The 15,051-nt window shown below is 36.1% G+C and overlaps 1 protein-coding gene across 1 annotated transcript; it reads right to left on the bottom strand.

Annotated features, from left to right (window-relative positions):
* Positions 1–714: 714 nt before the first annotated feature.
* On the bottom strand, positions 715–7,032 carry LOC131653297 (TMV resistance protein N-like). The gene is made up of 7 exons (XM_058923400.1): positions 6,405–7,032; positions 5,162–6,266; positions 4,768–5,043; positions 3,865–4,665; positions 2,849–3,578; positions 2,280–2,413; positions 715–1,990 (listed from the first exon to the last, which is right to left on the bottom strand). Exons 1-7 carry the CDS (start codon positions 6,887–6,889, stop codon positions 1,082–1,084), a joined length of 4,440 nt encoding a protein of 1,479 aa, XP_058779383.1. The 5' UTR covers positions 6,890–7,032; the 3' UTR covers positions 715–1,081.
* Positions 7,033–15,051: the final 8,019 nt, after the last annotated feature.

Below are 15,051 nucleotides of genomic sequence, written 5' to 3'. Positions count from 1 at the left end.
GATTCAAGTGGAGTGCAAGATTCAAGAATAGTACAAGACTATACACTTGTGCGTGATAGGGAGCCCCGTCGTATTACACCTCCAGTGAGATATGGGTTTCAAGACTTAGCATTATATGCTCTTCTTACCAGTTCAGAAAACTCGTCTACTTTTTTAGAGGTTATGGCTAGCCAAGAGAAAGATAAGGTGGATGAGTGTTATGTTGGAGGATATGGAGTCCTTGAAAAAATATGAGACTTGAGATCTTGTTGAGTTTCCACAAGAAAAGAGAGCTAATTGGTTGCAAGTGGGTGTACATGAAAAAACCAACAGTAACAGAAAAAGAAGAGGAAAAGTTTGAGGCTCGCCTAGTTGCAAAATGGTATTCACGACAAAAGAGGATTGATTTTGTTGAGATTTTCAGTATGGTCGTTAGACACACCTCTATTAGAGCGCAGTCAGGTAGCCAACAGGGATATACATTTATAGCAGATGGGTGTGAAAACAGTTTTCCCCCATGGTAATCTAGATGAGCAAATCTACATGAAGCAGCCAGAGGAATTCAATGATACTGGACATGGAAGACTTATTTGCAAATTGAAAAGGTATTTGTATGGCTTGAAGGAGTCCCCAAAGAAGTGGTATCAGAGCCCTAGTTTACTCGGTGGGGAGCAGAAATGGATCCCTGTGTGGATCAAGGGTAATGATGTGGGGAGATTGTTGGGTCTCAAGTGTAAAGTTGTGCAAAGCCCCACATCGACTAGGAATGGAGGAAACGTTGAGTTTATAAGAGAGGCGACTCATACCCCGTTGCCTTAAGGTTTTGTGTGGATATGAGGTGTTAATGTCTCTTGTAACCATGAACGTTTAGTCCATTGACAATTTCAAACCTCGCTCAACGGACTTCCCCATCAAGAGCCAAAGCCACCAAAGGATACACTGAGGATGAGTGGGCAAAGATTGGAGAGAATTTTGATAAAATCTTAGAAATTATATGGGTTAGATTATTGAGCAAGATAAATTTGAGCTATATCACAAGTAAAAAAGTTATGTATTAAGTACTTCCAAACAGAAATAACTTAATAGTAAATAAGTTACAAAGTTATTTAGGTGAAGTTTCTAAGGTCAACTCTTCAAAATTGATGCTTCCAATGAATTGTTCTCCAAGCTTTGACCATTCTTCTTCAATATTTGCTTGTGTTATATTTGCCAATTCCTTCTCAGCTTTCAACCTTGGCACTTGGTTCCTCAAATCATCCCTTTCAGCTTTCATCACACTTCCTGTCTGAAACAATTCTGTCTTTCTCTTGGCAACCATGTCTCTCTGTGCTGTAAAATCTGCAATCTCAGCTTTTATGGCATTCATTTTCTCTTCAAGTTCTCTCTTCTCTTCCTGCAAGCATGCCAACTGATTCGATAAACACTTCTCCACCATGTCCATTTCTCGGAAATCTTTCACATTATCTTCAAGATAATCCTTCATTTTCTCAGCTTTAGTTAGATCTGTAGTCGCTGACTCAAGTTTAATGTTTGCATTGTTGTAATCCAAGCTCCACTGAGAAAAGCCGTGTGAAAGTTGCAGTGTTATTGATTTTGATTTCAGGGAAAATCCTTCATCTGGTGTTAAACTGAGTAGGTACTTGAGAATATCTTTCATCAATCCGGAACGTCCTGGATGTAGCAAATGAGAGAACTTTTTCGAGACAAGGTCTTGTAGAATCTGCAATGCTTTCTGAGTTTCTTCACTAGGCCTAGTTCCCACAATTTCATTGTTGGATTGAACTTCTATGGGAGAAGCTTTTTCTGCTTCAAGTGAAGCATAAAATTCTTCCATATTATTTTCATTTATGGTGGACTCAACAATTTTTATGTAGGATTCTGCATTTAAGATAAGTTGTTTTCTTTTTGTTGAATTAACTTTGATTTGTTCAACAAAAGTTATTTTATCAACTAACTGTGTTCCCTTGTCTGTGCTTGTTGATGCAATGGTACTTGATTCTTGAGTTGATTCCTAAGAGCAAGAGAAATGAAATTATTAAACAAAAGATATGTCTTCCTAAGTATATTTTATCAATAGAAATGAACTATGGTAGCACGACACCTCTTAGAAAATGTGTGTTTGTGTAAGTGTCAGTGTCTGAAACCGACACAGACACTCGTGATTACATTTAATTTATTCATTTTTTCAAATTATTACTGGTGTCAACGTTTTAGTGTCGGTGTCGTGTTTTTCAGTGTTCGGGCTTCATAGGAAATGAAAATCGGAAACACTTGAAGAAAACACGGGGCTTTAGTCTTACCGGTGCAAAAATTTCAATCTCCTTCAACTTTTCTTTTTGTGCAAGTGTTGGATCCTTGTTATGGATACTTGTAACAAGGGGTTCTTCTTGTGTTTCAATAGAAGGATCAAGCAAGATTTTACTCGAATTGGCATCTGCAAGAAAACAAAATTTGAATTAGTGAGATTGGGATAGTCACTTGTCTGAATCTATAATCTTGGAATTCAATACGAGATTTACTTCATCATTTTAAGAACAAACAAATGTAGAATTGTAAACTTGTCAACTCCCTAGAAAATGGAGAGCTTATAGATTTCGTACGTAAACTCATTTTTGTGTCCTAGAAGCATAAACTTGTCAGAGTTTAAGTGTTAACTGGAGAGTTTGACAACCTTAAAAAGTTATTACTATGTACTACCTATGAATCAAGGACACCGGATACATGATATCGACAGTGAAACATCGACACCGGTAATAATTTGAAAAAATGAATAAATTAAACATATCACAAGTGTCAGTGCCAATTTCGGACACTGACACAAACACATCTTTTTTTAGAGGTATTGGTGCTACAGAGTGTACTACTATACCTTTTTCATTGTCTGCAAACACAGGTTCAAACATTTCTAGGATTTGATGATTAAGGGAAGATGAATCGTGTTCCTCTTCCATGTACTGGCAGTCAATGTCAGTGTCACTGTCTAGTTCCAACTCCTCTTCCATGTTCCTCTTGCTGGATTGAAGATCACTCATGGTCTCTAATATAGTCTTTTTAAAATATTTAGCAAATATTGAAGTAAAAACAACATCATCGCTTACTTCATCATAGATATCCAAACTATCATTATCACGGACCATATTTGAGCTTTGAAGATCGGGACTTATGAAGGAGACATGGTGAATATTCATTCTATCTTTGTATAGATGAATTCCACAGCATTTTATAGTTAAATTTTTTGACTCATTAATGACTGAACATGAAATCTCCACATGATTCCAACTAGATTTTATTTGTTCATTGAAGCCTTGCCACTCGCTCGCGGTGAGGTGAATTCGCAGATCAAAAAGCCATATATGATCAACTGGCCACTCGCTTCTTCCTTGGAATACTTGTATGCCATTTATTAGTATGCAGAATTCACATGTATAATTTGTTTTCCTTTCATCATCATCACCACTTAAAAGAAAAAACAGAGCGATTGTAGGGAAGCTTTTACGAATCCAAAAGGCGGTAGACTCTCCTTTATTACAATGATCAAACCAATTTGGAATTTTTTTCCTTGGAACAACTATGTCTATGTACTCAACTTCCTGAAATGCCTGCTTAGTAATAGAAGTGTTCATTATTAGTATCTCAAGCGAGATACCAATGCAAAAGACTGTTAGAAAAACAAAGTCAATTTAAAAGAAAACATAATCGAAAAAACACTAACAGAGAACACAAAGGATTTTATCAAAGAGTTCGGCCAATTTTTACAGTATCTTTGGTTGCAGAGTGGATACAGTACAGTGCCTTACTATTATTCAAGTTTAGGTTTATAAATTACAACTTGTGTTTAAATACTGCTAGCGGTATCAACAAAGGAAAAGAAGGAATAAGAATAACCTGGCTCAATAATACGTCTGATGATTGAGGAGTCAATGCCATACACTTCCTTGCATCTATATATTGCAAATATGGTGGAAGCACTGAAATATCTCTAAGATGCTTGCAGTTTTCTAAGTTAAGAAGCAAGAGATGAGAAAGGTCTTCAATGCAATCAGGAATGGTCAAGAAGTTGTTATCTGATAGGATCAACCACTTTAATTGTAGAAAACATTTGAGAATTAACTCAAGATCTTCATCTGATACATTACAATTCTTTAGACTCAGATTGCTTAACTTTGGATGCCAATCATTAGTCCTGTTTTCCAATGACTTCCATAGGAGTTTTGGAAGTTGAGGACATCCTTCCACATTCAGCTCTTCAATACTTTGAAACATATCTGTGTTGCTAGGTAGATCTTCAACATTTGCGCATGATGTCAATACTAATTCTTCAAGGCCTTTGAAGTTTTCAATTGAACTTGGAAACTTTTTTATGCCCGTCCCTCCGATGTCAATATTTTTCATATTTTCCACTTCTGCCAATACATCTGGGAAACTTTGAATGTTTGAACACTTTCTAAGATTAAGGTATTCCAGATATTTTGATCTCAGGCCTCGCGGAAAACTCTTGAGTTTAGGGCATTCTTCGGTGCTTAATGTGACTAGTTTGTCAAGATCTCCAACAGATTCATGAATGTCAACCAAGTTTCGACAATTATTAACAAGAATTCTTGTTAGATTTGGGGTTGCAGATACATCCGGTAGTTTTGTTAGAGAGTCACAATCACTGAAGTTCATAAAAGTCAAGTGCTCAAACTTCTGTACAACAAATATATGCAAGTCATTAGGTGGGTCTGATCTCACGCGGGGATCTTAACAAGTAACGACATAAAGCTAGATAAATAAGGATTGAACACATACCTTGAATGGCTCATCCATTTTTATATGACTCTTTGGTAAATTGAGTACAACAAGTGTCTTTGGATGAAAATTATCAGGTAAAGATGTTAAAGGATATTTGTTCCACTCAAGCAATCTCAAGTTATTTGGAAGATTTTGAGGTGCTCCAGAAACTTGTCCGTTCCTAACTATGAGGATTCTAAGCCTTCGCATATTATCGAAGGTATTGGCTTTTAACCGAATTTCTTGTTTTAGGTTAGGCATGTCCAACACAATGCCTTCAATTGTATCACTTCCCTTTTTGAATTCAACCACCAACCATGGAAATAACAAAATTTGACAAATTTCAATATTAGTAAAATTTCAAAAGGCCAATAAAAAAAGGCTTTAAAAGATAATATAGCTTCAAACTAACCATGCTTTCTGTCAAGACTTCAAAAACATCCTCGTGATGCCATAATCTTCGGCGTTTGCTTGGATCAAACGGCGACTCGTTTCTAGCAATGTTTTTACCAAGGTCTTGTACAAGATCATGCATCTTCACTGAATTGGACTCACCAATTGTGACAAGTGATTTGTCAACAAGTACTCCAATGCCATATTTCGAATAAAACCGACTCGCATCTAGTGTATTTTCTACATCCGCCTTCGGATATCCTTTGAAGAAACAAGCAATGTCAAGGAAAATTTCCTTTTCGTTATCATCCAAATTGTCATAGCTTACTTTAAGGACATTCAGAATCTCTTTGCTTGGGATTGTTTCATATTTATTCAACGCACTCTTCCATTCTTCTACTGTTTTTCCGAATAAATCAGATCCTATCACATTCAAAGCCAATGGATGACCTTTTGCATATTGCACTACACTTTTTGCTATCTCCACATAACTTGGATTAGGCACACTTTTTCTAAAAGCCCTCATACTAAAAAGCTCAAGAGATTCCCGATCATTCAGTTCTTTCACTTCATATAGTTTTTCTTTTTCAACTCCATGGGTAGTTAACAGATGTTTATCTCTGGTTGTTATGATAATCCTACTTCCAAAACCAAACCAATCATTTCTTCCAACCAATGATCTTAACTGTTGAAGATTATCGACATCGTCGAGAATCAAAAGAACCTTCTTGTTACGAAGCCGTCTTTTTAATATTGGAATTCCTTTGCTCACATCATCCAGTTTGATATTTTCGTCTAGCAAATGAAGCAAAAGGGTCTCTTGCAAGTGTACTAGACCATGTTTCATTGAATTTTCTCTTACATCAACAAGAAAACTTGAACTATCAAATTTTCTAGAAATTGAGTTATATACTGCTCTAGCTAGTGTTGTTTTACCAATGCCACCAATTCCACAAATTCCAACCATGCAAACATCATCATCATTAGACTTGATTTTTAGAAGTGATAACACTTGAGAAATTTTGTAATTCAATCCAACTGGATTATCAGCTATGTGTAAGGGAATTAGATTTAATTGATTCGATACTTCTTCGGTGATCTTTTGAATCAATTCATACTCATACCTACAAAATTCGTGAGAAAGAAATCAGGCCAAATAATTGGAGAAAAATTGTAATATAATTTACCCAAAACTATATCAATCTATGATGAATGACTTGAAAGAAAATCTAGCACCTAAGGCAAGAGATATGTGTTTATACCCATTTTTGAAATGCCATCCTGATAAATTTGCAGCTGATGAGAGTGCACTTCTCCATTTACATACTTTTTCTTCACTAATTTTGAGATTTTCTTCATGCTTAGCCATTGACCTTCCAAAACTTTCCCTCTGATGCCTTACATTTGAAGGGTCAACATGGTAGAAAACTAGACGGACTAATTGTCCTTTGTCTTTCTTACACTCCATGATCTTCACAAGTTCGTCAAGGCACCAAGTTGAGGATGCATAATTTTCTGAGAAAACAATTATGGCTATCCTAGACTCATCAATTGCTTGGAGAAGATCTGCTGAAATCTCTTCTCCTTTCTTTAGTTTGATGTCATCTTTGAAAGTATTGATTCCCTTTCGGCGCAAGGTATTGTAAAGGTTGCCTGTGAAACCGTAACGAGTGTCATCGCCGTAGAAACTAACAAACACATCATATGTCCAACCGTGGTTGAAAGAAGTAGAGGAAGAATTTTTCATTATAGCTGTAAAAATATGTCTTCTATACCAAGCTATACACTTCCAAAAATAAGAAGCATATGCATAACGAATTTATACAACATAAACTGCCATAACTAGAAGCTATGCAGAGATAACCAATTTTTTCAAGTATATAACTCTGGTGTAACAAAACTATTGAAATTATCAAATTAGAATTTAAAATAAAAGTCAACAAAAAAGAAATCTCGATAATATTGATGTTGGTGGCAGGCATGTCATGTAACTTTGGATTAATTAATTTTTTAATGAACAAAAAGACATGATTATTTATATTATACAAAACAAATGAATAGATTATATTTAACAAATGCATAGTACAACGAAGCATATAGTACCAAATTGCTTTTATCTTTAAATATCATAAAGGATATCTTGGATCACCATGTACAGACAAAATCCAGAATCACCAAGCCAACATTAACCAAATTGGGAGAATCACCAGGCGGCCGGCCATTCAACAAAGACAAAATATCTAGGAAAATAGAAGCAAATCAGAAGATATAACTGATGAGAAAATTTGATAGGATCTATATTAAAGGAACAATCCCAAACCAATGAAGCTTCGTCGAAGGGCTTGCCACCAATGAAGCTTCTTTAGCCTATGTCCATGTGCATTATTATGAGACCCTTTAACCAAACCATGCCTAGAAGGCTTTGGCTTCTTTGAATTCCGCATGTCTCAATATTCCTTCCACAAGTCTATGAAAATGTCCAATCTAGTTTCTGTGTGGCACAACTTTTGTAATAGCCGCTCCCCATGTCTTCTCAACTTTTTGATTTGTTATGACTCCCCATGCTTGTTTTTGTGATGGAAAACATTCTGCAAGTGATTCCACATTGAATGTCTAGGGCCTTCATATGAATGATACCGTTATCATCATGATGATGATTGTGGTGGTGGAGGATTAGTCCCAACTTATTTTTCAGTCTCTTTAGGCCGCCAATTGCTTTCTCTAGATTTCTTTCATTGTAATATCCATAAGATTTAAAACTTCCAACTCTATGTGACTGGACATTGTCTTTATTGAAATCTGAATCACTACTCTCTTCTGAGCTTCCTTCATATAATGCATCAACCATCCTTCCCGATTTGGAACCTTGTGTACGAACCGACAAGGATTCCTTAGATTCACTACCAGTATTGGCATTGTCTTGATGAGAAGCCCATTGGGAAGAAGAATCAGAATTCGAGCTTGATTCTTCTGGTTCATGAAGTTGGGGTTGAACCCTGGTTTTACAAGGTTTAACATGACCTGTCTTATGAGTTCCTCTCCTGTCTAAAACTGGTTGATCTCTATGTTTATGAGGATTCACTTTAATCTCATTCGATCTTTGGTCCGATAGAGCTGGCTTTATTACCATCTGGTGAGGCAGTGGCTTTTCTCTTTGGGCAACAGTGGGTGTAAATCTTTGTAACTTGTGTGCATGGGAAGATTCAGAATTCCTTTCCTTATGATTCAGATCAGGCTTAGACCAACCTGCTATTGGGGATTTTCTGACAAAACTTTGTAACTTCTGTAACTAATATGATTTGGTATGCTAACGCTCTTTGCAAATTCTGCATTATTAGTATGAAGCCTACAATTCTGATATATAGCCTGACTCTGACTCAATGATTCATTTCCATCTAAAAAGGGTTCCTCAGCTGCATTTTCTGAAATCAAATTTTCCACCTTTAGAACTTGAATCACAAGTGTGCTGATTCATTTGCTTATGTCCTTCCAAGAGAGTATTTTTACAATTAAACCGACTTCTTGCAGCACTGTCTTTTCTCTGTATTTTAGGACTTTCCAAAATAGCTACTTTCTGTAAAGGATCGCGAACTGCATTGTTGCTCTTACTAGAATCCACCAAATTCAAGCAAAGTTTAAAAGCCAAAATGCGAGCTTCAATTCTTTTTATTGCATTAACCAAATCATCCAAGAAATCGCCCTTCTGTTCTAGACATTCAGTAAATCAGGAAGCACTCCGCAGTGGCATATTATTGTTGAAATTGGACTAGCCAACTTTTATGCCTAACATTTGCAATGATTCTTCTGCATGCTTACCAAGACCATATAAACTATAAAGCATTCACATTATTATTACTCAAAACCTAATTCTCAATTAAACAGAATCCAAACAAAATATCGAGATGATTTCATTTTACATCATCCCCATAAAAGCATTTAATAAAACAAAAATGGAAAAGAGTTTTTGTACAATGGTGAATAGTAAGAATGAAAACCTTCAAATGAGTCTCAAAAACAACTTCAACAGCAATATCAAGTAAACTTTTCAATAATGCTCTAGCTCTCTCAATCACCTGCTACAAGAAGTCTATATAAGAGTCTTATAGCATAGAGATTTTCATGCGCTTCTTCAAATTCCATCGAAATTCACCACGCTACCTCGCGTTTTTCAGTCACAGACTGTGAAAGTTGAGGAAAGGAAATTAGGGTTCATATCAAAACGTGAATCAAATCAAATGGAACCAAAACGAATCGTTTTGGTAACACTGAAGTATGCAAATTGAAGAAGAAGAAGAAGAAACGAAAACACAAAAACGCGCGTAGTTATCAATTAGAAACAATGTAACGGTTCGTTATAACTCCGTTGATATATGGGGGTGTATACGGTGGACCACACTTCAACGATAAACTCTTTTTTAAATTGCTATAAAGCCCTTGCCGAATAAGAGAGTTAAAAGGTCCCTTTACACTCTCATCCAATAGAAAATCATAAATGTGTCATGTCATTAAATTTTTTTAAATAAAAAAATAATTTAATTAGATATATGGATGATGATTGATTGATAGTATTTACAGTTTAATATACTAATAACTTCTTTTTATTTTTCCACCTGTTCTTTTATTTACTTTAAAAAAACATTCCATTTTATTGTTTTTATATATTTTTTAAAGTTATATTATTAAATTTAAAAAATCACATATGCTTGGACTTTAATGCCAAGTTCTTCAAGTTTGCTTGGAGTGTCATCAAAACAGATGTGGGAGTTCTTATTGAAGAGTTCTTTGAGTGCAATATACTTCTTGCAGCTTTCAACTGTCCTTTGGTCACTTTGATCTCTAAAACTGTTATTGCAACAAGTCTGAAAGAAATGAGATCTATAGCTTGATGTACCACCCTCTACAAAATCATCTAAAAAATTCTTACATCTAGATTGAGCAAGGTGATCAACGTAGTAGTTGATGAGAACCAAGCAGCTTTTGTTCTTGGAACACTAATTCATGACAATGTCATAATAGCTCATGAACTGCTTATAGGCGATAACAGAAAACATGTTTCTCCCACATGTGCCATTCAAATTGATTTGCATAAAGCCTGTGATACTGTAGAGTGGTCAACATCGGAAACCATTGTGAGAGAAATGAGATGGACCATGACATGTGTGAGTATTGTTTAATACAAGTATGTCATCAATGGATAGTATAAGAAGCATTTGAAGGTTAAGATGGGTTTAAGACAAGGGGTCCATATCCCCTCTCTTATTTGCCTTAATCATGAAGTACCTGCATCGATGCCTGAGGAATTTACAAAATAATCCAGAGTTTAACTTCCATCCAAAGTCAGAAAAATTACATCTAACAAATATTTGTTTTACAGATGACCTCATTCTTTTCACAAGAGGTGATGACCAATCAGCCCAGCTCATGATGAAGGAGTTTTCAAACTTCTCAAAGTCCACTAGATTAAGACTTAACCTTGCAAAATACAAAGTTTATTTTGGTGGAGTTTAAGACAATGTGAGACAGAAAATCTTGGATGTGACTAACTTCTCCAATGGTATGCTTCCATTTGAGTACCTAGGAGTTCCTTTATCAAGTAGGAAATTGATTGTTCACAAATCCTGACCCCTAATTGACAATATAATTACTAAGATAAAACATTGGTATGTAAGGCTGCTTAGTTATGCTGGAAAACAACGGTCGATTCAGAGTGCTCTGTTTGCTATTTCAAACTTCTGGATGTAGGCTCTCCCTTTCCCAAAAAAAGTCATAAAGCATTTGGAAGCCATACGTAGAAATTTTCTGTGAAGTGGTAAATAGGAGATCTATAAAAAGGTACCAATTGCTTGGGACTAAGTGTGCAACCCTAAGTGTGCAAGAGGTATCAATATTACATCCCTCTTAGAATGAAACCAAGCAACTATGGGGAAGCTCCTCTATAACATACATAGTAAAACTGACAAGTTATGGGTTAAGTGGATTAATACCTAGTATATCGAGAATTGCTTATGGATTCTGAAAAATATCCTGAAAGTTAGAGAGAATGTAGAGCAAACTCAATAGTAGGGGGGTCATTCACATGGGCAAGTATAAGACAAAAACTATGTACAAAGAGCTGAGAGGAGATAAAGAGAAAATTGGTTGGAAAAAATCTTCTTCAGCAACCCAACTCAACCATATTAGTTTTCATCCTTTGACTCACGCTAAATTGGAGACTTGGAACTAAAGAAAGGTTGGAAAAGTATAGAGTAACAACAAATGGTAAGTGTGTGTACTGTGATCATAATGAAAATATAAAACACATATTTTTTGCTTGCACAAACTCAAGAAATATTTGGAAAGGAAGTATGGATTGGATTGGTTTCTACAGGACCCCTACGACTTGGAGTATGGAGAGCATGTGGATCATACAGGAAACCAAGAGAAAGGGCTGAAGAAGAAAGCTTTTAAAGCTTGCTATAGTTGAAACCATATATGAAATATAGAGATAGAAATGCTAAAGTTTTTCTACAACAAGTTACTGATAAAGATATAAATAAAAAACCATTAGAGAAAACATAGTCGCTAGATGTGTTATGCATAAAGATATTAATATTCATGTAAATTATGAAACTTTATGCATAGAATAATGTGGTAGCTTTAGTGTGGTGAGTTTATTTTGCTCTGCCTGAATCCCCTTGAATCTGTTAGTTGTAATTGTTTTTGGTAGTAATAATAAGTTGTTTTAAAGAAAAAAATATTTCATAATAATCACTAAAAAGTGATAATATTCTTTAATTCTCTTACAAAAAATTTAGAAAAATAGCCATCAACATATAATAATAATAATAATAATAATAATAATAATAATAATAATAATAATAATAACTATTATTATTATTATTATTATTATTATTATTATTATTCATCGGATTTTTAAAATTTGTTAACAAAAAATCAAATGAAAATAAGTTGATATACTATTTTAAATAAATAATGAAAGTTATGAAATAAATTAACAAAAACAAGTGATAGAAATTTGGGTTTTACACCTAAGGGGACTTGAACCCGCTCCTTTAGGCATGGCAACGGGGCGGGTTGGGGATGAGTTTTTACCTCCCCCAAACCCAAATCCGAATCCCCAATCAATTCCCGTTACCCGCCCCAAACCCAAACGGGGATGGGGAATTAAAACCCAAACCCGTCCTTAACGGGTTTGGGTTGGGTTCGGATATCCCCGCCCCGCCACCATGTATTTCGTAAAATCAATTTTTTTAATAAAAATATTTACTTTTTCAAAAATCAAATTACATTATAAATAACAAAATAGAACAAACTCAAAAAATTTCATACATATATTTCAAATATTTAAAATAATAAATACAAATCAAATTATTAAAACATTAGCCACATATTTAATAATATAAATTATGAAATATAAATAATAATGTACATATTGAAATAAACGGGGCGGGTTCGGGGACGGGTTCGGGGTGGGTACTAGTGTCCCCATTACCCGACCCATCCCCATGTTTTCTAATCGAGGAAAACCCAAACCCGAACCCAAGCCCAGTCAAAGCGGGTTTTCCCTGTCAACTTCGGGGCGGGTTCGGGTGGGTACCCGTAGGTCTGGGTTTTATTGCCATGTCTACGCTCCTTCTTGATCATAGCTTAAAATCTTAGCCACTAGGCCAGGTGTTGTAGTTAGTCATAAGGCCCATCTAGAAGAAGAAGTAACAACAAGTAGAAAATCCTTGAAAAAAATAAAAGAATAAAAAAGGTCAGGGGCGGGGGGGATTCAAACCCCAAACCCTAGACATACAAAGAACTTAAAGGTGTAACAGCCCGAGCCTTCGGCGTTCCCGGCACTATTACCTCACGAACTTCTCTACCCCCCTCAATAGTAGAGTTTTTGCCTTTCGTGGGAATCGAACCATGTACCCTGGGGTTCAAGTACATGTTCAATCCATTCCCACTACCAATTGAGGGGGGGTACATGGATTAAACATGTACTTGAACCCCAGGGTACATGGTTCGATTCCCACGAAAGGCAAAAACTCTACTATTGAGGGGGGTAGAGAAGTTCGTGAGGTAATAGTGCCGGGAACGCCGAAGGCTCGGGCTGTTACATAGTGGGAATGGATTGAACATGTACTTGAACCCCAGGGTACATGGTTCGATTCCCACGAAAGGCAAAAACTCTACTATTGAGGGGGGTAGAGAAGTTCGTGAGGTAATAGTGCCGGGAACGCCGAAGGCTCGGGCTGTTACATAAAAAGGCGCCTTTTAATGTAACACCCTGGATTTCCGCTTACCCCGCAGGGCTTCCGGCCTACCAAGCATGTCACCAGCTTAATCAATAATCCCCCCTAGGTCCGCTTATCGGCTGCCCAGGAAATATTGTTTTTGCCTCCCGCTGGAATCGAACCATGTACCTAGGGGTTAAGTACATATTCATAGCAATTCCTGCTACCAATTGAGCTACTAGCCTATGCTTGTTCAAAAAATTTTAAACTATTTCAAATAAAAATTTATAGTGAGATGAATAAAAATTTATTTCCCACCATTTTGAACTTCATCTTCTTCGTGAGAACCAACAATGGTATATTTTGAAACGTTCTCAATTCTCAACCATTTCTAGTGATATAAAAATGAAAGTTGCTCTTTTTTTACTACGAATCCAACCATATAGATATCATACATTTATTTGACATACATCTTATGAATTCGGGAGAAAACAATATGAACCATAAAACTTTAAAACAAAATTAAATGACATATACTAATGATGATGCATGAATGATGATAATGATGATCACATATTGACATTCAATGCAAAATGGGATGGGACATCAAGGTCAAAAATTGGGTACAACATGCTGGTAAACATTAGTTGATCAGAAGTGTGTTGCTTGTTGTCACGACTTATTGGATGCAAGTATTCCCTCTTCCTAAGAGTGTGATTAAACAAATTGAAAGCATATGTTGTAGATTTATTTGGAGTGGCACTAGTAATGGTAAGAGGAAAGCTCCAATCTTTTGGGATGCGATATGCAACCCTCAGGTCGCTGGAGGTTTAAACATAATTCCTCTCATAGTTTGGAATCAAGCAACAATAGTGAAGTTGTTGTGGAACATACAAGTTAAACCAGATAAATTGTGGATAAAATGGTTGAATACCCACTATCTCAAAAAGTCTAATATCATGTGTGAATACAAGTCCACACTCACAAAGGAGTTTTTGATTCATGGAAAACTCCACAAGCAAACAAGCAACAAGGCACAAGCAAAAGAACTCAAGGAAAAGCAAGTTTGGCTATTCAAGACAAATCAGGTCGACCTGATCTGCATCTAGGTCGACTCAAAACAAGGAAAACATAGAAGATTCAGAAATTCCACAGACAGGTCGACCTACTCACACTCCAGGTCGACCTAAAATGATGAAATTTACATATCTCACTGTTAGGCCGACTCACATAACAACTAGGTCGACCTAAACTGAAGAAAAGTCTTCAGAACATGTTTCAACAGAATTCTGGTCGACCTAAACCTTCGACAGGTCGACCTAACTGGCAAGAATTTCATCCAAGTTGAATCCAGTTCTGTTAGGTCGACCTAAGCACTACAAGAGGTCGACCTATTTGCTCAAAAAGGCCAAAATTGCAGATCTGCTATGCTCCAACTGATCAGCTCTCATATATATTATCTAATGTGAATTATTGAAGGATTAACACCAACAACTGAAAGATACACAAAGGTTTCTCATCATCGATCATCGACACAACTCCAACACAACTACACACAATCATTTTTGCGTTGAGGGTTTGCGTTCAAGATCGATAACGTCCATGGAACGGAATTGAAGATTCCTAGTGGGTGAAGATTTGTGGGGTTTCTGGTGAATAAAATCTGAGGGTTTTGTCCTCCAAGATT

This window comes from Vicia villosa, linkage group LG2 (genome assembly GCF_029867415.1).
Source record: "Vicia villosa cultivar HV-30 ecotype Madison, WI linkage group LG2, Vvil1.0, whole genome shotgun sequence".
NCBI lineage: Eukaryota > Viridiplantae > Streptophyta > Magnoliopsida > Fabales > Fabaceae > Vicia > Vicia villosa.
The sequence above is the reverse complement of the archived record's forward strand: the minus strand, read 5'-3'. Positions and strand labels throughout refer to the sequence as shown.

Excerpts from the sequence above, each read along its gene's own strand:
- LOC131653297 (XM_058923400.1), bottom strand. The coding sequence starts at position 6,889 with ATGAAAAATTCTTCCTCTACTTCTTTCAACCACGGTTGGACATATGAT. Across the intron at positions 6,267-6,404 it reads GGATGGCATTTCAAAAATGG|GTATGAGTATGAATTGATTC; the intron begins GTATAAACACAT and ends CGAATTTTGTAG. Across the intron at positions 3,579-3,864 it reads CAGACGTATTATTGAGCCAG|GCATTTCAGGAAGTTGAGTA; the intron begins GTTATTCTTATT and ends ATTACTAAGCAG.